We start from the raw sequence: 25,188 nt of genomic DNA, 5'->3' as shown, positions 1-25,188 counted from the left end.
GTAGTCTGACAAAAGGCAGCCTTCTTGCATTTTATTTCTTGAGCAATTTTAGTTTGCTAATGAACTGAAAGGGAGAATTTACCACTGCCAACTTTAAAAAAAAACACTTTTGTTGGAGAATACTTTCTAGAAAACATGGCTTAGTAGACACTATATTTTCATGTGATTAGCCCATCCTTCCAATAACTTCATTAATACTTAATTATAATTTCAATTCTTTAAGGTACCATTCCTTGCAAAATAAGTACTCGGATAGCCATATTCTCAAGTGATCTGCACAAAACCACAGGCAAGAGAGATCAGATGTGTAGGTCTACTGGGAGACGGTGAGTTTTGGGGTAGATTTCCTCTTGCCTTACCCATGTATCCATATAAGGCCCACTGATGATCAATCACAGGTAGTTTTGAGGTTTCTTGCAGACAACTGGTGGCTTATAAAAGTGTGAAAATTAAAGAGAAGAAAAGTACTTGAATCAGACTGTCCTGACCATAACGTAAAGTGTTTGCATTTAGTTTAAGTTTGGTATTTTTCATGTTACCCTTATTACCTAGCGCACCTTTTCTATAATTTCTTTCGTGGCAATGGCCAACAAACCTGCCATTTCACAGTTGCCATTCATAAATTACTTAGTTTGCATAACAAATGAAGGCCAAAGGATACTTGACGTTACTTATGTTATAGCGAGCTGAGGGCAACAGTTGTTGAATGTACTATGTAAGTACATTCAATGATGGGAATTTTTTCTGCCATATTAGAACGCGCTGCAGAGATAGAGCACCAGTTGCCATTTTTGTATCCCTTTCTAGATGCTGTAGATTGTGGGTAGGCAAGGATGGTGGACGTCTGTCCTATCACCACTATTTTCTCTCTGTTAACCTGCATGAGATCAAAACCTTTATCATCGTGTGAATTGTCTTGGCAGCTGAAGGATTTCCATTTAAGAATTCTGCAGCTTACAGGGCAAAACACGTTAGTATTTTAAGTAACTATAACACCAACCGCGTAGACAGTTGCTTAAATCACACTACTTCGGAATTAATGAACTATCCCCGCGGCTGCTAACACTGCTAGAACTTGGGAGGCAGTGCAAACCTCAGTAAGCGTAAGCCACCAGCCCCAGCAGCTACCTTCAGCCGCTTCGTTATTAAACTCACTTAGAGCTGCTCCAAGTAGTACAGAGTTGTGAATGGTTCTGGAGCTGGCCCGTGCTCTGCACAGAGTTATCTGTATGGTTGCAGTGCTTTCACGCTAGCCATGCAGCATGGCTGGGAGAAAAAACAAGTGCCCATTATTGCAGTGTACAACTTGACAGCAAGCTAGACCAATTCACACAGGTATTGAGTGAGGAGTAAAAGGACAGCGGCTTACATCAATGGCTGTCTCAAAAATTACTCTTAATTACCGTCAGATCCACAACAAATAGATATTGCACAGTTTATGTTTAACACAGCTTTTAACCACCAGGCCACCTGCCTTTCAGGAGATTGCAGTAGGTGCTCATACTGTTCTCTCTGTACTTGATCACTGCCATGGCAAAATGTGGATTTTTCACAACTTATCAAAACAACTCAGGCAAGAGAGCATCAAAGTATACACTATGGGTTGATATAGTGAATGGCCCAAGAAAAGATGCTTTCCAGATGCGTCAGCTTATTCTCTATCACCACAAAAAGAGATTCAGAAAGAAAAAAAACCCATGTTTGTGGATGCAACACCCACAGCAGATGGCAATAAAAGAAGACTCAAATTAGTGGCATTCTGTATCGCCAAACCTAAACTTCATCTCAGATCAACACTATCCATAATAGTGTTTAAGTAGTAAAAGAAATTTACTCAAATGTGAAATAAACTATTACACATTCTTAGTTCTGATTCACAGTCTCAGACTGGCAGTGACAGTAACATTTTAATAAACATTAGAATGAAGACACCAATATGACCAAATGACACACTTAAAGTGAGAAAACGAGCAGGAGAAACCTTGGCATATCCACCCAAAACAGAACCAAAGCAAAAAAAAAGGCAGAGAAACCGCTTTTGCGATCAAAACAGTAAATACTTTATTATAATTTATTAGACAGAATGAGAATGTAAATGAGAAATTAGGAAAGCCAATATTTTCTTTAACAGTCATTTTAAGCTTTTGCTGCGAATGCTCAAGCAATGAGAATGTTTGCTTGCAGCCAGCCTACAGATCCACTTGCAGCCATGCGGCAGCCAGCGTGTTCTGCAAGGGGCAGGGACGTGGCAAGGCTGTCCTCAATCCCTCTAACATATCTCAATTAAACTGCTAGGACTGTTATCAATCAGGGGTGCTCACGTGCACACTCAAGCACACCCATACAGACAGTGAAATTTATCCCCCGAGTCAGTTTACTATCAAAGTAATTACGTAAATAGCTTTTGAACTGTCAGTATCCGTCTTTCAAACAAAAATCAAAGAAAACAATGTGCAAGTACAAAGCCTGGAAGACACAATAATATTGTATTAAATTCATATCATTAACTATGGTTACAAAAGAAAAAAAAATCCTCCTGTATCTGCAAAGCTTTGGGGGGGGGGGAAACATTAAATGGAAATAAGAATATTTTGAAGTACTCCGTATTCAAATAATGTTAAGATGTATAATAATAATTAGAGCATTCAGTATAGAGCATTTTTTAATTTCAAAGCATTAGCTAATTGATCTTCTTAAAGACTTTGAGCAGGTAGAAAGGTAGTGGTATGCGTTACTCTTTTTAAGAGAAAACTAAGGCATGAAGTTTTTAGCAACTTGCCTTAAGTCATTCTTAACTTTACGTGCCGTAAGCCATTTTATTGCTGGCCTCGCTGAAGTCACCACTAGAATTATTTCACTAAGGCCAAGAATGTCCTCACTGACTTTAACAGGGATACACATTAAAACAGATTAATTAAATCTTTGCTTGACCCAATTTGATACCAGGTAGGGTTCTAGCCAAAGGGACCCTATGAATGAAACAATTGTTGACGCCATCCAACTAACCAAGCAACAGAACCATGCCACGACACAGTTTCTGTGTAACTTTACTCTGATAGAACAACAGTGTAATGAGACCATAACTACAGCCCCCACATCAGCTAAAAACTGAGTCACCTCCAAGTATTTCCTGCAGTGGTGTGTTTTTTCAGTGTGATTTGTTAAGCTAGGGACGTAACAGTTTTCATACAAAACTGAAAAAGAGCCGAGAAGGAGGTTTTTCAAACTGAACAGCCTGTTAACTAAGCTGTCCTCAGAAGAATTAAACTCCTACTGGCACTAACATTATTATATCCAAAGGAAAAATAGAAACATCAGCAGTCCATAAAATAAGTATCTTTTCTTGAGGGTTTTATTCCAGTATCTTGAGTTTCATTCTCATCCCATTGTCAACTATTTTAATTTCTCCACTCCCCACCCCAGTTTTACCTTTGCTCTGCCACGTTAGAAATCCAAACCCAACATTACTGTGCTTAGTAAGGAAATCAGGAAAGTAAAATAGACAGGCCACCTAGTCGTCTTCTACTTAAAAGCAAACTAATCTTTGTCATACCCCCCCCCCCAAAAATCTATTTATAACACAGTAATTTTGAAGAGGAGTATTCTCCCCCTGCTGCACAGACGGCCGCGCTGCTGACGTCACCCGAAGTTGTATATGTGAGGCAATGGGGAGCTGATGTTACGTGCCTTCAGGAAACAAAGTCTGATAAACAGATCTAACTGGCTGAGGTAAGTTCAGAATTTAAACTCTTCTTTCCTCTGTCTTTGAACAGAAATGTCAAATATTTGTGACCAAGCAATGAGTATATACTTTAAATTACGTACTTGCTGGTTATATTGGTGGGTGGGTGTGGGTATGGGCTTGTGCACGTGTGCAAACTTCCTTGATGCTTCCCAAATCAATACCTCAGAGAGTGTTTTATTATGGACTGGCATGTAGCTTTTCAGGCCAGTAAATCTTGGAGCTGTCAGGACATAAACATCTAAAAATTGGCATTTTTCATTAAGTATTTAAGCCAACTTTACTACACAATGACTGCCATCACTTACAACTACCCACCTAGCTAAATTAAATTACTTCATCTGATTGATATGGGAAGTCAGCATAATAAAAGAAAACTTTGACTGCTTTTTACTCAGCAAGACACAGCCACCAGAAAAAGAAATAAGGAAAGAAAAGCCCAGAATTCAGACTGATTTCCCTGTAACTACAGATTTATGCAATGAATCTTCTCTGTTTGAAAAACAAAAATCCTTTTTAGAACAGCAAGCTAGAAGGAAGTTATTTATTTCAGCATACGGACAGTCTTAATCTTTTAGGTTTCAGTGGAAGACTTTGCAGAATGAATAAAAACAAATGATGAACAATTACCATCTTTTGCCATTACTACCCTCAAGAATTAATATTCTGTGGGGACAAAAACTTAGCCGTCTGCTCTATAACAGACCAGCACATTACTGTTTCGCAACGCTGGAAAGAAGTTGTCACTGAGTATTCTTTATTTGCTGTCAGAAAAAGTTTTGGTACAGTAGACTGCAAACAAAGCTTGGTATTCAACCAGGTTAGCAACTTATTGTCAAGGTTACAAAAGGAATAGACAACATTTGTATTGAGACTATTTCTCAGAGGTTATTCATTGTTTTACTGTCTAGACAACAAGCTAGAACTAGGCTAGAGAAATAGCATTTGCTGCTGGAATTTTATGCAGCAGCAGGAAAAACAGTAAAAAATATGCATGTGTATGTATATTTGCTTTGTTTTGACAAACTGGTAGTTGCAGCTCAGCAACATTCATCTCTATCAGCACATCTTTCAGGTAATTTTAGTACAAAGAACTGCTTTAGGTCCCTTTTGTCATCCAACCCTCCGAACGATTTTTAAATATAGTAGTTTGGCCTCCGTATGTTCAAACAAAACAAAGCCATTGGCATTTGCTACTTACTAGTTTGATTTTATTCTATTTTCTCTATTAATAATCACTTCCTAAACATAAAAGTTGTATTTGATTTAAATAGAACTTGATTATTTTCTGATCAAATTAAGTACCTTTATGTAAAAAAAAATACAAATCTGCAACAGCCCAAATTTGCTGCTTTTTCACAAATTCACGTGTTTTTTGCATTTTACATGCTTTAAAAAAGATTCCTCCAACCCTCCTTCCACAGATACTACCCTCAACTAACCTCCCGTTCTAGGGTCAAATAGGAGCAGCTCCATCCAGTCACAGTCTCCATCTCAGGCTTTCATTTGGCCTGAAAGAAGTTCTGCGTTGGTGTGGCTCAATTGGCACTGTCTACTTCTCTGCAGCCTGAGAGTATCATATTGCATTGTGATCAACCTCCACTATTCCAGCAGCTGCCAAATTTCCTCTCAAAACTTAGGTTCCCCTGCATGCCACTGCGCAGGATCCCCCCCCGCCAGCACTTTGGAAGTATTAACAAAGGACTAAAGCTGTCAGCAATTTGCTACTATTAAAACACCCCCAAAAAATAAACACAGAGAAGAAGACACTAAGTAGGTTGCAATAAATATTGAATTTATCACAGTTAAAAGCCGACAACCAGACATCTCTTACCTCCTTCATTTATGACTCTCTCACCCTCCTTCTCTCCCCACTCCAAATACAATACTAGCCACAAAAAATAATGCAAAACGTCCACATCTGACACAAGTTTGTAAACGTTTTTCAACCATTAATTTGCAAATGCAAACTTCACACAGCTCCTAAGAAAGTGTGCAGCTTTCACACATCTCCTGGGGATCTGTGTTCTATTAGTCAAAGGTTTAAACCCAGTGTATTCCCCACGAATAATCTCTCTCCCCCTTCCCCCTCCTTCCTCCTGTCCACATCTAAATGCAGAATCCCCAGTTTCCTTGTCTTCAGTTTACAGATTATGCGATCCAAAGTGTCACTCACTGGATTACTGCACATAACCTGAGCGCTACCCGAAGCTTACTTGTCTTCAACTTGTCCAGCATTACTTAAATGGAATTATCCGTCACAATCCATATACCGAATCTGCATAGCCCACTTATCTCAAGATTCTGTGTGTCACCTACCAGATTATCCGTTTTAATCCATACATTGAATCTACATAACATATGTCTTTAATTCATGGGCTCTGATGAGCTATAGTATCGCTGAATGGATTATTTCCCTTTATCCATTATTGGCAGTCATAAGACCGTTCACTGCGTACTCTCCCATGCCCCACCTTCCGAACATATAAGCAAAATCAGAGTCTTCAGCAAACACAGCTCTAGCGCACATCAAACACAGCTTGGTGTAATACCTGCACTGATACTGCACGTAACTTGGAACCCAGTTTCTCACACAAAACAAATGGCTGTGTTATCGTGCATTAAAGACTAGGGTTGGTGGGCTAATCTTGCTTTCAAATATAAACCTGTGGTTACTCCAGTACAGTCTTTGGAGTCACCTAGATTTAAGTGGATACAACGAAGAGCTGATTTCACCCTAATGATGATCCCTTTCACAGCGAATGCAGAAAACACTTCACCTGAGTTGGTTAGGAACCAACCTGTACAACAGAAAAGGATTTTCAAACAGCGAAAAAAAAATATCAGGTTCAGGCTTGCCCAGTCTTTCTTGGGAGATTCAGGCGCAATCATTGTTAACAATGCCTTCACTTCAACAGAAGACCAATGCAGAAAGATTAGGAACAAAAGTCAGTTCAGACTTTTGTTCCACACACCTATTCAAAATCAGCTAAGTGGAGAACATATAAAATATGTATTATTATTTCTTGACAACTCTCGATAAGCGAGAGATGGACAAGATTAGCAGAAAGGCTTTGTGTACACCAAGGAAGTTTTAAAAAGAGCTCTCATCATGGTTAAAGCTGCTTCACTCACACCAGCGTTAGCAGGACTGCGCACCTCACCTCCTAAGGCACCTGGCCACCCGGGGGGCCAGCACCGTTCCCGGAGTCTGCTCAGAGGAGGCCCAGCACCAGTGAAACAGAAATGTCATGTTCATTTTCTAAGTATAGGGATGGCCGCTGACATTGAAGAGCATGGAAATACACTTCTTGCACCTTTTCCTATCAACGGCCCGCCCTACATGCTGCATCGGCCGCAGTTGGTAACGTTGCTTTGGAGGAAAGCAACCACTTTCACCCTGCAATGCACAGATATCAGGTGGCTATGCTGAAAGCAGAAAGGGGGTATAATTTTCCTTCCTGCAGATGATCAGTTAGAGACCTGAAGTTCTCTCTGCTCCACTGAATCCAATAAACTGCATTATCCATGAATAATCCAGAGGCCTTTTGAGCCCTGTTCTTGAATATGATGGATATAAGTAAGTTTGAACAGGCTTTAACCAATTCAATACACAGTTCTACAGCTTTATTTTAAAATATTTCAATTTAACGGCATGTTTTGTTTTGTAGGCTTTACTGCAGACTGACTCGTTTTGAACAGAGTAAAAATTCCATGGATTCCAAAACAAAATTTCTTAAGAAATCTGCAGTGCCAAACTTTATTTAGCCCCAGACTACCTCTCTAAACAAAGCGAGGCATCTGAGTTAAAATTTCTACAGACATGAAAGGTTCAAGATTTTGCCCCATTTTAAGTATAAGAGTATTCCATTACAGTACCTTTCAGTCAAGCCCTGGAATGAAATACTACATTTCCTTTTCCATTAGTAACTGGACATATATAGATCATTCTAACTCTGATCTTGAAGTTTGCAGCTAGACCTCTGCAGATACTCCGTGATGGTTCTCCCATTTTTACAGGCATGCAGATGAAGAAAGGGGGGCTTAAAGTAGCTGCCGAAAGTAACAAAGCAGCTAAGAGGAATGACCGAGTACAAAACGTGGGAGTCTGGTGACTTCCAGCCATTCACCAACTCCCCTATCTTTAATAAAATATTACTGCTTTCTAACTTAAAAGAAATAACACTAATAGAAAATAAAGTCTTCCGCTTCATCTCCCTTTCTTTTAATCTCTCCCAGAGAATAAAACTCAATGGTAATAACACAGACTTGGGCATTAACAATATGTAGCCTAGTGCTGAGACTTTAGCACATGACGTACTAAAACTCCCCCAGATCTAATGAAAAACACAATGAAATTTTGAACAGTTAAATGGAAAAAACTATTCAGTGCATAAGACAGTTGGGCAGTACAGCTTCTAGTGCTGTCCGCATTCCAGGGTGTATTAATAATAAGACACTACTTGCGCGGGGTTTCCAAATATCACTAATAGAGAAATGAGGAAAAAAAAAATGCAGCTGCCAGGCCAAATACAGAGGGAAGTTAATTAAAAAATCACAACTGGAAAACTTAATAACCCTACATTCCTATAGACGGACAAAAACATTTTCCAGCATAATATATGTGTGTTTGTACACGCGTAAGCAAGTATAAAGCAGCTCAACTTGCACACCTTTCATGTTGCCTGGCTAAATACAGCTGCAGTACAGCTGAGCCATTGTTCCTTGGCCGCTCATGGCCGGCGGTGCCATGAAAACCGCATTCCTGGGCGCTAAATAATCGGCCTGCCTGACCCCCCAAGAACCTGTAAGTCAAATTCATTTACCCCCAGAGGGCAATGCTCTATTGTATCCTCCCTCCTTTCTAGCCACCTAGGAACAATGGACAATAATTGCAACTGTCACGGCAGTCAGTAGGAAAAATAAACCAGTGCCTGTTTTCACAGCTTACTGCCAAACCTGATCCAAACACCTAATAACCATGCCCCCAACCATAGACACCACAGTTGCACTAAAAAGCCTCAGATGTGAGGCTTTTGAACAGAGCTACAGAACAATAACTCGACTTGTGTTCAAAATATGAAGCTAAAAAACAAAAATTAAAGCAAAGCAAACTCTTCTTTGAGGCTCTGCTGTTGCTCCCCATCCTCCCCCCAGGCAAGACTGAAAGGACTGTTGAATTTCTTTCGTGCTAGCATATAGCTGCTGCTGCCGCTTTCAAGTTTAGCTTGTGAAAGGGGAAGAGAGGAAGGGAGAAAAAAGATTGCCCTCCAACAGAACAAGATCATAGGGACTGGGAACAGACCGCCTTCTCGGCGCGCTGCACTTTTCAGAGCAGCTTTACCGAGTCCAAAGGCAGAGGTGAATCACTGCGAGTCCTTCTCAGGGCTCCAGCATACCAAGGGTTAAAGAGGCTCCAAACTACATGCAAGAACTGCTGGGATACACACCCAAAAGCGGGTATGAAAGCCGCCCGTCTACTTTGGGCATCTTAAAGATGCAGCAGTTCATGGCAGGCGGTGATGTTACTTTCAAACTATATGCTTTTAAAAACCAGCACTCGCAGAGAAGCCCAGTGGCTACCCTACCTCTTTACGACCTGTTGCTTTACGCACGTGGAGAAAACGTGCTCAGCGGAAATAAAGAACCCAGGGTTTGGCCCTCTGTTATAATAATATCTCAGCCTATTTGGGGCCGAAGCACTCTCTTCTGTTATAAAGTTATTCTACATATGTAATGAATATATATTTTTGAATTACAGCCTCTTAGGGAGAAGCTAGGGGAAGCAAGTGGCATACTTTCCTACTTGCGTAAGTCAGTGGACTAGCACAAACTAATGCTGGTGGCTTATCGGTGACAAGCTGGAAGGCACATATAATTAAAATAACATTGTCTTTGCACGCATACCAATACATTAACCTCTGAGAGCATGTCTTGTGGTATCCTTTACTGAATACTGCCCATCTCTTGTGCAGAAGGCCCTTAAACCTGTCAGGCACGGGGTTTGGGAGGCTGCCTGAACGAGGATCTCGGTATCAGGAACACCATTAGTAAGCAAACAAACCAAAAATAATGGAGAGAAATGAAACCTAGTTTATAAACATAAAAGAAGGGTTTAATTTTAATCTCATTCTACTTTCAAATTTCCGAAACAACATTGGCTTAGATTTTGCTACTCCAGATGTACACTGATATAAATGGGAGAAGAATCAGAGTCACTGTTTCTTTTCAGAGTGACAATGGCTGCTCTGGAAACTAAAATTTTTGACACACATACATTTTGACTTGGTTCCTCATCACAAGCACTGAAGAAGAACTATAAAAATATTAAATTACACGAAAACAAACAACTACAGGTTCCCTAAAATGACCTCACATACATAAAATGGGGAAATATCTTGGCAAAGCAGAAGCTACTGCTGCTGGAGAGTGGTCAAATTTTGTCATTTTCCTTCTGGAGCACGGCTTTAAAAGAACATGCTTTAGTGCACAGATGTTGTACACTGTCTTTTAAAATCTGCACTGGCTAATTTCGGTACCTAGAGGTATCATTACACAAACTTTGCTCTTTTTTTTTTTTTTCCCTCCTGCACGCAGAAAAGTCAAAAAAACTACATCATCAAAATCTGTCCAAAAATTAACAAGGACTTCTGATCACCCTCAGATTTCAGAAGCTGAGCTCTGCTATACTCTGATCCCACACAAGCCTGTGTTTGATATGTGAATTGACTTTTTTTTCCAATCCAGCAATAGGATGTGTCCTCTTATACACAGAACGATATATGCAACAAAAGCTTTACGTAAGTTCATTCACTTAGGGCAACATACCATTTCATTTATTTGTATTATCACAGATGGAGAGCATACATTTAATTTAAGCGCCAAATTACAGTGTTTCAAGGGGAGGGGAAGAGAAGCAAACAAACAAAGTTCCATAAAGCCAGTGATAGCTGTATATTCATTCTCAATTTGCTTTAGCACAGAAACAGCATTACCTTTTATTTCTCCAAAGTTCCCTGATCCCATGGCAAGAAGCTTGTCTTTCCAGTCCTTTGATAGTAGCTTTTCAATACTGGGAGTTTCTGAGTGAAGGGGGGGGAAAAAAAATGTAAGCAAATCAACATGACTGTCTCCACAATAGAACTCATTAAAAGTCTATCTGCTAAAAATAAGGCCAACCCTATTCTGGCCCCCAGTTCGTAATGACTTCATCAACAAACTGATAAGAGGGGAGGGGAAAAAAAAAAGGGGGAAAAAAAAAGAATGTGTTTTGTCACCTGCTGTTTCAAAACCATTAGCTTTTTCCTCTTGTGGAACAAAGCCCCGGTAATTCTGTATGACAATGGGCACATATAAACCTGCAGTTCATTGTTTTTCAATTTGGTGAACAAGTTGCTGCCTATAATGGATGCCTGTCAATTTCTGGGTGTTAGTCTGCAGTCAAAAAAATAATTATGTTGATAAAATGCAGAGTAAAGAGAGAGAGAGAGAGGGAAAAGAGAGAGAGAGAGAGAGAAGCAAAGAATTAGCTCCTAAATCTGCTACATGTAATTATATCCCTCTGAGTGTTTACAATTACATCCACTTTATAATGTGTGTTTAAACATCGTGTGGTGGTAAGCATACTGTGGAAAGATTTTCCGGTAACATGCACATTATAAATAATAATAAAAAGTTGGGTATGAAAAAAGCTTTAAAAGATTGCAAAATCCAGAGGGAGAAAAGGCATTGCTTAGAATGGAAACCCATTATTTGCTCATTTCAGATTCTATCACTTCCTTTAAAAATAAAATAAAATAAAATATATTTGTTCAGTATTTTCAGGAAAAGCGCAGCGAGGGTGTGGATGGGTCTGATATTTATAACTCTTGTATTCTGACCTCTTTTTGTGTAGAATTTTAATGCATAAGTAAATATAAATGCTAATAAAATTCAGCGAACATTAAACTCAATTCCAAACAATGTAATTGTATATTCTTGTCAGCATTTAGATGGGTACACAATTACAATAGCTTTCAATCCCACGATTAGCACTGCATTCAGTTAGAAAATGGAGTGTACTAAAAGATAAGTGTCCCAGTATGCGCCATCTAAATAACAATACCCACACTTATTATCTGGATCTAAGACATATACTGCTATTCTCCACATTTGTGTTTATGTGTATTTGTATTTGTTCAGGCATTTGTTTACCCCCTACCAGGAGCATAAAGGGAGTACATGTTAACTTATCAAAGGGACCGTCTGGCCTAGAGACCATACAATTATTAGCAACTGGTTAATTTTCCCCACAGTAAAAACCATTATGAGCAACCTTCATTATCTTGTTTGGCTAATTCTGCCTCCTTTCTCGAAGCCCCAACTCGGAGCTCGGAGGAAGCAGCGCTGCGGGCCCTCGCCGCCCCCCCCCCCCCCCCCCAGCCTGTGCCCCCCCCGCGGACTGAGCGAGCCCGAACTCCCGTTAAACCGCGCGGCGCCGCGTTAAGGCAGAAATAACGACAGGGACACGGGCACACGGATGCCCTCTCGGTTTCCACACTCACACACCCCACACCCCCCCGGTGCCTCGCCCGCAGGGGTGTGCGCGGACGGACGGACGGACGGACAGACACCCCGCCGAGGCGCAGCCCCGCGCCGGCCCCTCGCCAGCAACTGGCCGGATCCCACTTACAGCGCAGGAGATTTTTTTACACACACACCCCCCTCCCCCCCCCCCGGTTAACATTTTTATACACGTTGCAACGCTCCCGTTCTCTCCGCTGTAACCGGGAGCGGCCGGCTCTGGCAGCGAGGGTCGCCCCTTGCGCTCACCGTCGGCTCGGGCACCCGGGACTGCCCGAGCGCAAGTTTTCGGTCAGACACCCTAAAACTGCAATTAAACCCTAACGAAAGAGAGGGCACAAGCTGCCGGGCGACGAACATCTCGGTGCCGGGGCTGACGATGCGGAGGTGCCGCCGCGCTCTAGGCACTTGCACAGCTACTTCGGAAGTTTGGGCGTCCCCCGTGAGCACCCACGAAGGAAACCGTTTTGCCAAACATATCTGAATAGGTCAAATCAACGCCGCCGCTTGCCTTTTTTTTTTTTTTTTCCCCCCTCCTCTCTTCCCCTGCGCTTTTCTAAAAATTCTCTAGCAGCGTGTAAACAGGCCAGAGCAAACGCGGTATTTGCAGTAGAGGGCTGTCAGTCATTAAAAGCTAACAAACCTTTGCAAAGCAGGAATGCGGCAATAGACATCCATTGTGAGCTGACAATAGGCTCCAGAGCCTCCAGGCACCAAAAGCAGCCCGTCTTACTTTTAAGTCTATTGTCAGCAAAGTCCACGACAAAGCTTTTCCCCTGCAGCTAGACAAAATATTCGCCGTGGTGCGCTCGTAAAGAAACAGAAGTCTTCTGTCTAACTTGCCGCGTTAAAGCTACAGTAGCCGCTCGCCGGGGCGGCCGGGGCCCCGCCGCGCCCCCCCCCGCCCTCCTCCCGCCGCGGCCGGGGCCGGCGGAGCCGCGGGGACCGCGCCGAGCCACCGCGGCAGCCGCTCGGGGAGCGGCGCCGGGACGGGGCCCCGTGTTACGTTGCGGGGGGGGGGCGGCTTCGTCAATAAAAATCTTGCAGAGCCGGCGGCGGAGTCCCCGGCCGCGTTACGGGACTCGTGTTACCACAGCGAGTGTCCCTGCAACCTGACTCCGCCGGTGATTCCGGGAGAGCTGCGGCAAACGAGCGGGGAATAATGGATGCGATGGACGGCCATGTATCAATGACTGGATTTCTGCGAGAATGGTAAAGATCTCAGTAGGAAATCATGATTAGAGATGTGAAAGGCCAAATGGCAAAATCCCAATAGTAACAATGCATCTGTTCATTAATGTGCGAATATGAGTAATATGAAAATTTAACACAATTATAAGCCCCTCAGCAATCCTGATGGCATAAAATAGATTTGTGGTGATCTAATCAGCGCTTCCCCTGTTGAAACACTGTATGTTAACTATTTAAAATAATATTATAGGGATTCCTTTGCCTTTAAAAACCCCCATGTAATCGGATTTAATCGATGTACTAAGTTAGTTTCAAACCTCTCTTGACTTGAACTGCGATTTTTACATGAGGCGCTCCAACAGAATTTTGATAGAGAATCAGCAAATAATTGTCCTCCTGCTAATACTTAAACAGAACTTTAATTCTGAAAGACAATAGCTTCCCCGCCCCTATAGCTTTATAGAGCTTTAGAGCTATATTAAATTACAGCTTGTTTAATTCTGTTATATACCGTGTTAACATACTGTACTTGCATAAAACACGCTACTCATGTATTCAACCTATCACATTTCAGTAACTGCTTGTGAAATACATTATGCACCGTATCGTGGAAACAAACATTTATTATGTCACTTATGGACCCCATTAAAAAAAGATTTGAAATTTACACATCTTAAATAACTGTTTAAAAGGTTACAACTGCAGAGCTTTCATGAATTAGACAGAAACAGTCATCTTTTGTTCAGGGTTTTTTTTTCGACTTCATTGGGAAGATGATGCTCTCAAATTAAGCAAAGAAATAAACACTGCATCTTGTTTGCCATGCACTCGTTCTCTGGATTTATTAGAAAGTCAGTAAAACTTTTAATGCTTGCACATATAATGCGCAGCTTGAAATTGGGAAAGGTGGCCTGCACGCAGGAGCTGCTCTTCCTAATCCCTACTCCAACACTTCCTCTCCTCTTGGATTCACTAGAACAATGTTGCTACATCCAAAATCTGAAGTATATCGTGACAGATTTTGGATCCGATCACGACAACTGTGTATCATGATAATCTATTTTAGCATTTCCAAAAGCTATACACAGTGCGCCCTGCTGTTCTGACTATCATGACTCTTCGGAACGTCTCTTAATTCCATATTTGAGAGGAACCTGGGATTAGCCCCACTTCTTCTTCCGAGCCCCACGTGAGCCGAGAAGACCCCCCAGTACCTATTTGCAGCGTAGGTGCTACGGCACACAGTAAAACAATTCCAAGTCTAGCCACAGCACAGTATGAATACATCTACAGCATGAATACATCTAAAAAAAGACTTGTCCACGGGTTGTTTGTGAACAGTAATTCATTAATGTTTGGGAAACATTTTCGTTCCAGAAACACTATGAAAAGTGTTAAGTGTTGTTACAGAAGAGGATTACGGGTAGGGCACCAAAGAGAAAGACCGAGACGGAAAGCGTAAGAGGAATCATTAAGTAAATGTTGGTGAAGAGGAGACTGACTGAATTAACAGAGATACAAATTAATCCACAAAAATTATTTCTGCTGCTTCTATTCAGCACGTTTATCAGTCATTAGCTCTTTCTAGAGATATTTACGGCGCATTTTGTTTTTCTTCTTTCACCCTTGCCTCTGTTGCTTGCATATGCTTCTTCGCATCACTGCGTATGGCAATACCCACTGGTGAACCGCCCTCTGACTGTGCCAGCCATTGTGGCAGCAGCACACTGGCTCCTCGGTGCCCCCCGGCCCCGCCGCTCTCCCTCCTCCCTCCCTCCCTCCCTGCCTCCTGTGCCAAGCTCCATCGAGGCTGACTCTCTCATCTACAACAATGAGACCTGGAGACTGATGCCAGCAGCCAGTAATTCTCACGCAGGCCTTCCGCGCACGGAATCAAACCTCTTTCTCGGTGGTGTAATAGTCCCGCGTTAACCGCTCCGATTTGCCTGCACGGGTGCACGTGTGCATCGATCTGTACGTTTGGGGCACACGTACGCATACGCTGAATTGCGCTGACGGTACTGGAAAGCAAAGCATGTAAGTAAGTTAACACAAAATCGCTCTTTAATCTAACTTTTTGTATGCTAACAAGCATGCCACTGTCTCTCTACTTCTGTAGTTGATGTTTAAATATAGCTTCATTGACTTATTTGCTTAAAAGACTTAAAAAGTTTTCACACTGAGAAAGGAGCGGTTTGTTTCCAGGAAGTGGCCGAGGCTACAAAGCTGTAGTAAGAGGCACCATTTTTAGCACTGTCTGCTAGACTTCTATTTAATTTAGTCTGCTTCCAGAAGTTGTGTTAATTTTTTCAGGCATTGTAACTCCCCTTTGGGAGTGACCTAATCCTACTCTCACTTCAGCGGCAGCGCAGATGCACGTGTACCTGAACCTGCCTCGGCAGCCTTCCAAAAACGCAGTCCCACAGCGCAGCGTTCCCTTCAGGCCTAACCTCTCCGGTAGCTCTTTTCAATCCATGCTCCAGGGTCACAGTCCTGGAAATCCACTTATAAAAGCTTAGAATGGTCTTCACTGCCAAATCTCTTCCTATTACCTCTTTCTGCTCCTGCTGATTATTTACTAAAAGCAAACTTTGGTCTCATGCAGCTGCCCGCTTCCAGAGAAAGGCATGTAATTCCATCATGCTGTAACAAGGTGCGGGACGGGGGCTCTCCACAGGAGGGTCTCCAGAAGAGCCATATGTGAAGAGGAAAGGGGAGAGCAAAGCTCTGACATTATAAGGAAGAGACAACTACGATAAAAGGGAAGGAGGCTGACGTAAGTCGACCACAAGTTAGAGGAACAATACGAGTCCCGGGGCCTCCCACTTGCATGGCGTCTGGGTGTCCGAGCATGGGTGCTCTCTCAAGGAGATGCCCAAAGTGCTCCCTCCTCTACTCCCTCAACTACTGCGAACAGCTCTTGTCCTGGGATGAAAGAGAAAGACTCCTTAGAACGAAGTAAAAGAAAGATGTTTGGCCTCGGCAAGGATGATGACATGAAGTGTAGCAGAGTGGAGAGAAGCCAGCAGTTGCTCAATACCTAGCCAGACCACCAGACATTTCCTGCCAACACATGTCATTCCTAGAGGAAGGAGTATTTGGTCGGCACAAATGATCATGAATAAACTTCAGCATTGGCTGATATACCTTCCACTTCTGGCAAGCACCTTCCTTTATATTATGAAAGAGCTGGCAAATACCCTCCATCCATTATTCACCCTTTTCTTCTGCTACGGTCATAAATACGTTACACCTGTTGGCCACACTCCCACTCACCGTTTCTACAACCCTCACCTATTGCTGTGCCACCCGACTGGCACTCTGTTCTGCATTCATGCACCACAACAAACCTTTTCTGGTTTAAATCAGGAAACAAGATTAAGGGCAGATTTTCACTCTTCTTCTAAAAGAGCAGACAAGCACATATACAGACACAAGATATTTCTCTTTTTATGCACCCGTTTTTTATTATGAAGGCCTTACCTATACAAAATGAGAAACAATTTTCATAGCAAAGAAAATAAAGCAACTATTATGAAGAAATGGTTAGTATCAGCAGGTTACATAGACATACAGCATCTGCATACACATATGGTTCTCCATCAACAGAACCATGCTTTTAGGGAACTACTTGCAGCTAGGCAAGACACTATGAATCATGAGCAGGCACAACACAGAATGTATTTAAATTTGGAAATCAAAGACCACACGACATACATTTTTCTCTTGCCTTCCAGGAAGTACTGCATTTTTTCACCAGTCTAAAAGCATTTTAAACTTTTGGAGATGACACTAGGAAACACCTCTATAAATGTAAATATTGTTCAAATGTAGGACGTAATTGCTCAGGTGTGATAAGCAAAAATGTAGTGCTAAATACAATACTACCTGGGGCTTCTCTGACTGGACAGGAAGTAGTGTGCCCTTGGGTTCTTTGTTGGTTTTTGGGGGGTTTTTTATACACAATATGTCTTTTTGGTCTTTGGGCACAAACTCACAGAGCCGAGCAAAATATTCAAGTTTCAATGAGATATTAGGAAGCTATGGTGCTCTGGCCAGCACATCATAGTATGACTCTTACTACACCACTCCATCACAACCACTGTGCAGAAAACAGCTGGGCTACATATGTCCATGGGTGGCTTCCAAACCTACTAAAAAGCTCCCTTCTCTGGCAGGGATAACCAGCCTTCCTGCTCTTGCAATCTCCAGTCCCACCCCAGCCACATGTTAGCTCCCACAGCATTTTATTTCAGAGGACAAAATCAACTTCTGTATCCACAGATGACCGTAGTTACCTGTGGTGCACAATGACATCAGGTTACCATAGTATTCTTGTTGCACATACTTGCATAATTTTGTGTATGCTTAATAATACAACAGTTGTTTTCAAGTTGCTGGCTCTCTTTTGCAATACCCATCATATTGCATTAATGAACTATATACTATATGAATGATAAGACATTTTTATTGTGATTTCTGGCACAAGTGTGCTGCTTCTTGTGCTAAAAAAAATAATTCACATAGCCAGAAAAGGTTCCAGAGCACAATAAAGAAATTATTCAAGATTTTAAAATCAAAATCAGTAATCTATGAATGCCACTAAAAACATTATTTTACTCTATCTACAAATATACAAGCAGTTATTATTACAACTGCTTACCAATGCATACTGCCAGTCTTACAAGAAAGTTACCTAAAACCACACGGACATTTATTAGGAAGAAAAAGTTAGAATAGTCTTCAGATACACTATACTACCAGTTGTTGAACTAATTATCCCTTAGGATGTAAGTGAGGAGCCAGCAAACCACAGCACAAGGCAGGAACACATGGCTAAGCAGGATGGGGGGGGGGGGGGGGGGCGGGCACAGGGACTTCTTAAGCTAGGTTTGTGGCCAAAACCAGCATCTCGTTCAACTACACCCTCAGGAACAGTCAGGCTATTGTCTGAAATTTTTCTAGTTTCCATCACCTGAATGCACTGGCAGTTGCACCGTTAGCTATGTACTTTTCAGGCTGTCTTGTTTCAACAAACGGTCACCTACTCCAGGAGCAGTGTCGCACTACAGATACGACACATACAATGCAAAGACATCAAGCCTGCCATGTAATGCCTTCTCCCAGTCCTTCAATCTCCCAGCAGCGGAGTCTATGTTCATTTGGGGGTTACACAGGCAACAGTCAAGATTTTCTCAGCTTGCATCCCTTTCACTGGTATACAGCTTCGGGATAGAGTCTGCTTTCAGAACGTGAAAAATTCAGGTATTTCTAAAAGTCTGTCTGTCATACACTCTTCTGGACTGACAATGTCTACGTCAATAAAACATCCATGAAGCCCTTCCGAGGCTTGCATACCCGACAAAACCGCCTCTTTCACAAACACAGCGTTGAGTCAGGGAACAAGCCTGCATCCCCTCTCTCACCTCAGAACAACAGGGAATTCCAGCTCAATCTCTGTTATTTCCAGCACACTAACTTGTAGCGTACATACTTCATTGCCTTACATACCTTAGTGACAACAGACCCCATCAAGGCTACTAAGTGTACGTTGATTACCCTCCAAACAATAATAATCTAGGGTTGCAAGCTGCTATATGATAATTGCCACCTGTTCCACTGTTGTGGGGGTAGCATTCTTATTTGTGTGCCAGGGCAGCTGGACAGTGGCGTGCTCCACTCACACCTCCATGAATCTGGCCTTCCACACCAAGCCTGGAGCCGCTGCGGGTTGCCTCAGATTTGTATGGAGACGGGGGTACGTTACTTGCAGGATACCTCCAAAACCACTACGGCTTAATTATTCCGAAGAAACACTGGAACAGCGTAGTTTGTAGTCACTGCTGTTACCCTCCATCTAAATCCTTGTCCTTGCAAATACATAGTAGGATATGGCCAGTTCGAAAATTGATTCAACCTCTGCCTTTCCCATTTCTGCAGCAGAGCAACTGTGTCCCCCAGAGAAGGGGACACAGAGGCACTGTGAATGGCACTAGATGCCATGCACAGGACAATATATCTTTTGTCACTGAAATTTGTTGGGACTCAGTGCTTTGGATTCCCAAAGGCATTCAGGAGCATAAATCTCATTCTGGAAAGGAATTAGGCTCTGACTGCCTTTGGAGATCCAGGCCAGTGAGTTGGCCGAAAGAGCCGATCATGAACACGTTCTGCCAAATGTGGCATTTCACTGGCACAACTGTTGCTGGAACATCTTTTTCAGCATACACAATCTTTAGAATGGTCCCAAGTCCCCGCTACCACTGCGTTCTTCACCCCTAATTAAATTAACAGACAAGAACAAAGCAAGTTATTTAACCTTACCAAACTTTAAAAAGTTAAATTTTAAAAGTGTTCCCCATACTTCCCTGATACACAAAAAATAAATTAATAAAAGAATCAGAGTAACTCACTTTCAGACACCTTAGCAGCAACCTTTTTATTTTTCTTTTCACTGATGCTACAATTACACTTAGTAGGAATCCTTATGAAAAGAAGGGAAACAGTAAAATGAAAAAAACCTCTCCTACGCATGAAAAAAGAGAATTTTGTCTTAATCTGTGTTCTTCAACATCCTAATGCCTCTTTAATTCCAGGCATCTCTAAATGAAAGAAGGAATTGATTTTCTCAGGAGTGGTCCACCCAGCAAAAAAACCCTGTGTCAGTTGACAGAAGGAGGCACTATACCAAGCCTGAGCTTCACTGAAATTCTGAAACCACAAAGATGTTTTAATATTTCCAGAGACTATTTCAAGAGTAACAACATAAAAACAGAGACATCTGGAATTAAATACCATTAAATTTCACTTCAGTTTTATTTTTCTGTCTCAGTTGGACAGAGATACTCCACTGAAATACATATTCCCCTGAAATACATTTTTGTATTATGCTACCAACAGAGCCAGTTTCTAATTAAAGGGCCGTAATATCTTGTTAATATTAACAGAGGGCAATGTTTTTGGTCTGCTAATTTTTTACATCTTCAGCACATCCTTAATAAGCAAGAGGACTTAAAAAAAGGCATTCAGCGAGATGACTATACATACACTAACTTTTTTATGGGTACTGACACATCATTAAAGATGTTCTAGGGAGATTCCACGCTTTATCCTTTGACAGAAAAGATCTTTAGTGCCGACCTGTCTCTTTTTAAGTAATTACATGCTTTCTCGAAAAAACCCTAAAACAAGACCCCAAGAGAGCCAAAAAGTATATAATCTAAATAACCGTAAAACATAAATTGAGAACTACAGTGTTTGGCTAGAATTTCAAGGAAATCCTTCTGAAGCTCAACCACTCCACTTCTCAAATCCAAAATTCAACAGCAACAACGTAACCCTTCACATACAGTTACTACAGCATTTTTCCCTGAAAATCTCAGAGCAACTTTTTTAAAAACGGGAAAAAAAAAGAAAAGAGTCCTGAAGTGCTCATCATTTTCCTCAAAATGACAGAAGCAAGGACTATATGTGATGAAGCTGAGGAGACAATTTTCTAAATAGTCTTCCAGCCCTTGCCACGGCCATTATTTCCCGCCACCAAGAAGTATGCTGCTCTGGCCTCCAGATGATCAGCTGCAAACGGAGCTCGTGATACCTGGGGCTCCTGACCTCCCAGCCTTCCTTACTGCCACCTTCACCTCCGCAAAGAGGGAAGAGGAGCCTTATCTGCCAATGCAGGAGAGCAATAAAAAAGGAAAAAAAAAAGGAAACAAGAAAGTGAAACGAGCACTCTTGTCGCAAAGCCGCAACTTCCGCTCTTGAGGCCTGCCGTGGGGCTCTGGGGGTTTTTGGGGTTGCCTGTCGCGGCTCCGTTCCCTTCGGTCCCCGCGCCCCTCCGTTCGTTCCCCGCGCCCGGCAGCCCTGACCGCGGAGGACAGAGCTGGCCGGGCCGGGAGGGCAGAGCCCCGCTTCCCACTGGAAGCCACGACGCGTCCTGCCGCAGCTGCACCGAAGCGCATGTTACTGAACTAATCGTCGGTTTCCCCCCTCCTCCCCCAGCCTCTTTTTTTCTTTTTTTGACAGCTGTCTTCCTATCTTCCCAACAGGTGCTATTAGGCCCCGAACAATGGCGAAGGCTTTTAAGCCACTGCTGTTGACAAGTGAAAGGGAACAACAAATGGCTTGGTAGTGCTCTTCTCCCCGGGTCACTCAACCAATGGTAATAGTTATTATTTTTATTTATTAGCTCTGCAGCACTGTCCTCCATTGTACCTCCTCCAACCTCCCCTTTCCGTGACAGCAAGGAGCTTTTTAACTTTTAATAAAAATGGGCGAGCGCTTAGCTCCTGAGCTTGCTCTTTCTGTAAAGTGCACAGCTAATGAATGTTGTCCATTTAGATCTGGATAATTTATGATGTCAGCGGAGCGGAGGTGGGGAGGGCCAGATCCAGATCCAGCCGTTAGTTACACTGCCAGGAGTGGCAGTAAGAATACTGTGGGGAGGTGGAAGTTGGACAGAAAGAAGAGGTTCCCCCCGGCCCCACCTCCCCCAGATTTGTTTTTGCAGGACAATTACAAGGCTAGGCGATAAATTTAAGACATTCCCTCTTTTGAGGTTAACGTAATTTTTCTCTACCCTCCTTAGCATTTCACTGACTGTGTTATAATCCTCTTCGGAGAACAATGGCAGATGGAAGAAAAGTTAATTTTCCCTTAAATGAAAATGGCTGCACCCATTTAAACAATGTACTCAGACCTGTTACCGCTAGAAGAAAAAAATGTGCCACAATGTTTTCGATCCTAATAATGAATACATGCATTTGTACACATATATTTACTAGTTGAGGTTACTCAGTTAACAAACTGTATATAACAGACAAGCTCCATCAAATGCAAACCCTGTATTGCCACTGTCCTGGCAAACCAGGTAAATATGAAGGCAAATCAGGCAATTCCATGTCCAAACAAAATCAGTAAACCAGCAAGTCAGTCACCTGGAAGCACAAATACACTTGAAAGTTGAAAATATAATGCTAAAACCCATCAAAATATTGACATATCATAGAACTGGTTCGTTTAGAGTCATATGCTATCAATCAAATTGAGGTAAGAGCATGTACATCTTTTGATCATCTGGACCTATTTATTTAAATTGTAAGTTGACATAATTGTATAGCGAAAGGGCTACAGTCATCAGGTTGTCTGTGTACTTCCTAGAGTAAATGTGTACTATTATAATTTGAACCTAATGGTAACATTGAAAGAACCACAAAACACTCATTTGGGATGTTAATAAAACCATTAAAAGGATTTAAAAAATTGAAAATAGAAAATTGAAAAGGATATCCCCCTGAAACAACTAAGAAAACACACAGTAGGCTCAGTTTTCTATTCTCTTTAAAAATATGACAGACTGTTTTACCACTGGAAGTGAGAATTAAAGCACATACGCCTGATGCTAAACAACTACACATCCTGAACTCCTCTTGCACAACATATGTGAAAACAAAATCTCAATCATCGATTGCCAGATGCCAGAAAGATATGAACAATAATAATAATAAAAAGACGACGTACGCTATAAATCAAAGCTTCTGAAGTGCAGGTAGTTTCACAGTAAATCAGACTGCTAGTTGTGACGTAAACGATATTTGCATGGAATCATTATGTCAAATTAAGTAGAAATTATTAAAGCTAATGTCATCTTTGGACTTGCTTAAAATAATCTTCCAAGATTTGCACACAGGCTTCTCCACCGAAGTACAGCATTCCATCTGCCTTGACAACTTGTTCTGTTTGTTCTCACTTGTCTCCATTCATGGATTTTTTGGACTCTGTTATTTTCGGCATAAATAGGGAGAGGAAATACATTGGGTTTCCTTTTGATCGAGCATTTTTCTTCCCGAGTTAGGGAATAACATCGAGATACACGGGTGGTTCAGCCGTGTAACAGTTGTGACAGGTAATCCCCAAATAAGTGAAGACAAATCAGAGAGTCTGTTATGCGTAGCTCTTTAACATAATAGTTCTAGACAAGGGGAAAAGAAAGTCAGAAAGTAAAAGCAGAAGAGTCAAAGAGGGGAAAAGAAAAGAGAGACAAAGAAAACAATACTGAGAACAAGACTAAGAAAGGGGACTCATTTGTCAAAATCCAAAACATAGTTATATTACACAATGCATTGAAGGAGTAGGAGAGTCAGGGCAACTCTGCAGCCACTCCCTGACTATTGAAAATGATCACAAACACTGAGCTCCCCCACTCCCCAACCATCCAATAGATAACTGCAGCAGCCTGGGCAAACATGAAAGAGAGGAGGTAAAGAGCTGTAACATCAACTTCTGCTATCAGAAAAAACAGGATTCAGATTCAAGCATAAACTATGCCTTCAAAAAATCATTGCAAGCACTCTAAAGGGACAAAATATTTCTTTTTTATCAGAGAGGAATCTTACTCATACCCTATAGCAGAACTTTTTCAGACTATTTTAGAAAACTTAGATTTCCTCTATTCACCTCAGGATGATAAAACTTCCTCTGCAAATAGTTGTCCAGTTCCACAAGAAAGATCATCTGCATTCAGGATGGCTTCATCAATCACCAAGGTCCAGGAAGGTGAGTGCAGGACAGGAACAGAATACCTTCCCAAGAATTAAGGTCATTCACTGACCAGCTCTTTACACAATGATGACAATCAAGAGGCACTACATTCTCCCTGGTAAAAAGAACGCAGACCCCAGAAACAGAGAGAATGTCAACATTTCCTCTGATGAAGGGAAGTTACTTTAAAACAAGAAACAGTCCCCTCACCACCGAGTTAGCCTTCTCCTACTTTGTCCAACAAACTTGTCCTTGTTGCTCTGGGACCTAATTTGTTCCACCGAAAAACAAGGGAGGAGTAGGTGTGCTCATCCTCCCAGATCTCTCAAAGTACCTATTTGAGAAGGCTTGCCTCTAGTGCTTGGGGATGACTGAAATGAGGTCTTTCTCATAAACAAAATAAATTCTTTTTTGCAATTCCAAAGCATTCACCTGTGTAGTCCTGTAAGATCAGTGAAGAGGAGGCTTAAACTGAACAGAAGCAGGATGAAGAAGTTCAGATGAAGAAAGAACCACTTAGAAGGGACTACTTTCTCTGCAACATCTGTAGTTCAGGATCCTATCCATTCTTCACTTCTTAGCTGTGGTGGTAAGAGACATCTGACTTCTACTGTAAATGGGCAGAGGCTGCACTTCGTTTTATCACCCAGAAATCTGGTACCAGTGATCTTCACATCTGCGTTCTCGTCTTGATTATTTCCACCTTCCATGGTTACAAAAGGAACAAGGCATCTTCTGAAAAGCTCTGACTGGTACAGAAAGCAGCAAATCTCACCTAGGTTAACAACATGGGCCTTCATGAATCTGAAGTTCTAATCACTGCCCTGTCTCTCCTAAGACTCTGGCCTCATACTTAAAACCCTCAGTGGGACCACATCTACCTATCAAAAGAAAAAACAAACCCAAACTTCCCTCTATGACTACAATCTTGAGGATTGACTAGGTTCTAACTGACTAAAGGAACAGCACACAGGGATCACAATGCGTGATCTGAGAATTAGCAAGACAAATCCTTATAAGGGGCTGGACCTATACTCAGGAATGCAATCCAGCAAGACCTAAAAATGATCAGTAAAAGTGGGTGCTTTTGGGGAGTGATAGCTCCTTCAGATCAAGACCAAATATGTAAATGAAGAGCATATTGGACCAAATAA

The 25,188-nt window shown here is 41.9% G+C and overlaps 1 protein-coding gene across 15 annotated transcripts in view; it reads right to left on the bottom strand.

Annotated features, from left to right (window-relative positions):
- SOX5 (SRY-box transcription factor 5) overlaps positions 1 to 25,188 on the bottom strand; it is a 649,313-nt gene that overhangs the window by 152,813 nt on the left and 471,312 nt on the right. For 13 of the 15 annotated variants that reach the window (XM_069806597.1, XM_069806598.1, XM_069806600.1 and 10 more), the window contains one exon: positions 10,738 to 10,824. The exons of 1 other annotated variant lie outside the window; for it this stretch is intronic. In XM_069806597.1, the coding sequence (XP_069662698.1) occupies positions 10,738 to 10,824 (87 nt within the window). Of the gene's footprint in view, positions 1 to 10,737; positions 10,825 to 12,947; positions 13,192 to 25,188 lie in introns of those variants that run through there. One more of the 15 variants, XM_069806608.1, reaches the window with a different exon arrangement.

The sequence above is a fragment of the Haliaeetus albicilla genome, chromosome 19, assembly GCF_947461875.1.
Source record: "Haliaeetus albicilla chromosome 19, bHalAlb1.1, whole genome shotgun sequence".
Taxonomy (NCBI): Eukaryota; Metazoa; Chordata; class Aves; order Accipitriformes; family Accipitridae; genus Haliaeetus; species Haliaeetus albicilla.
This window is presented reverse-complemented; position numbering and strand designations above follow the sequence as displayed.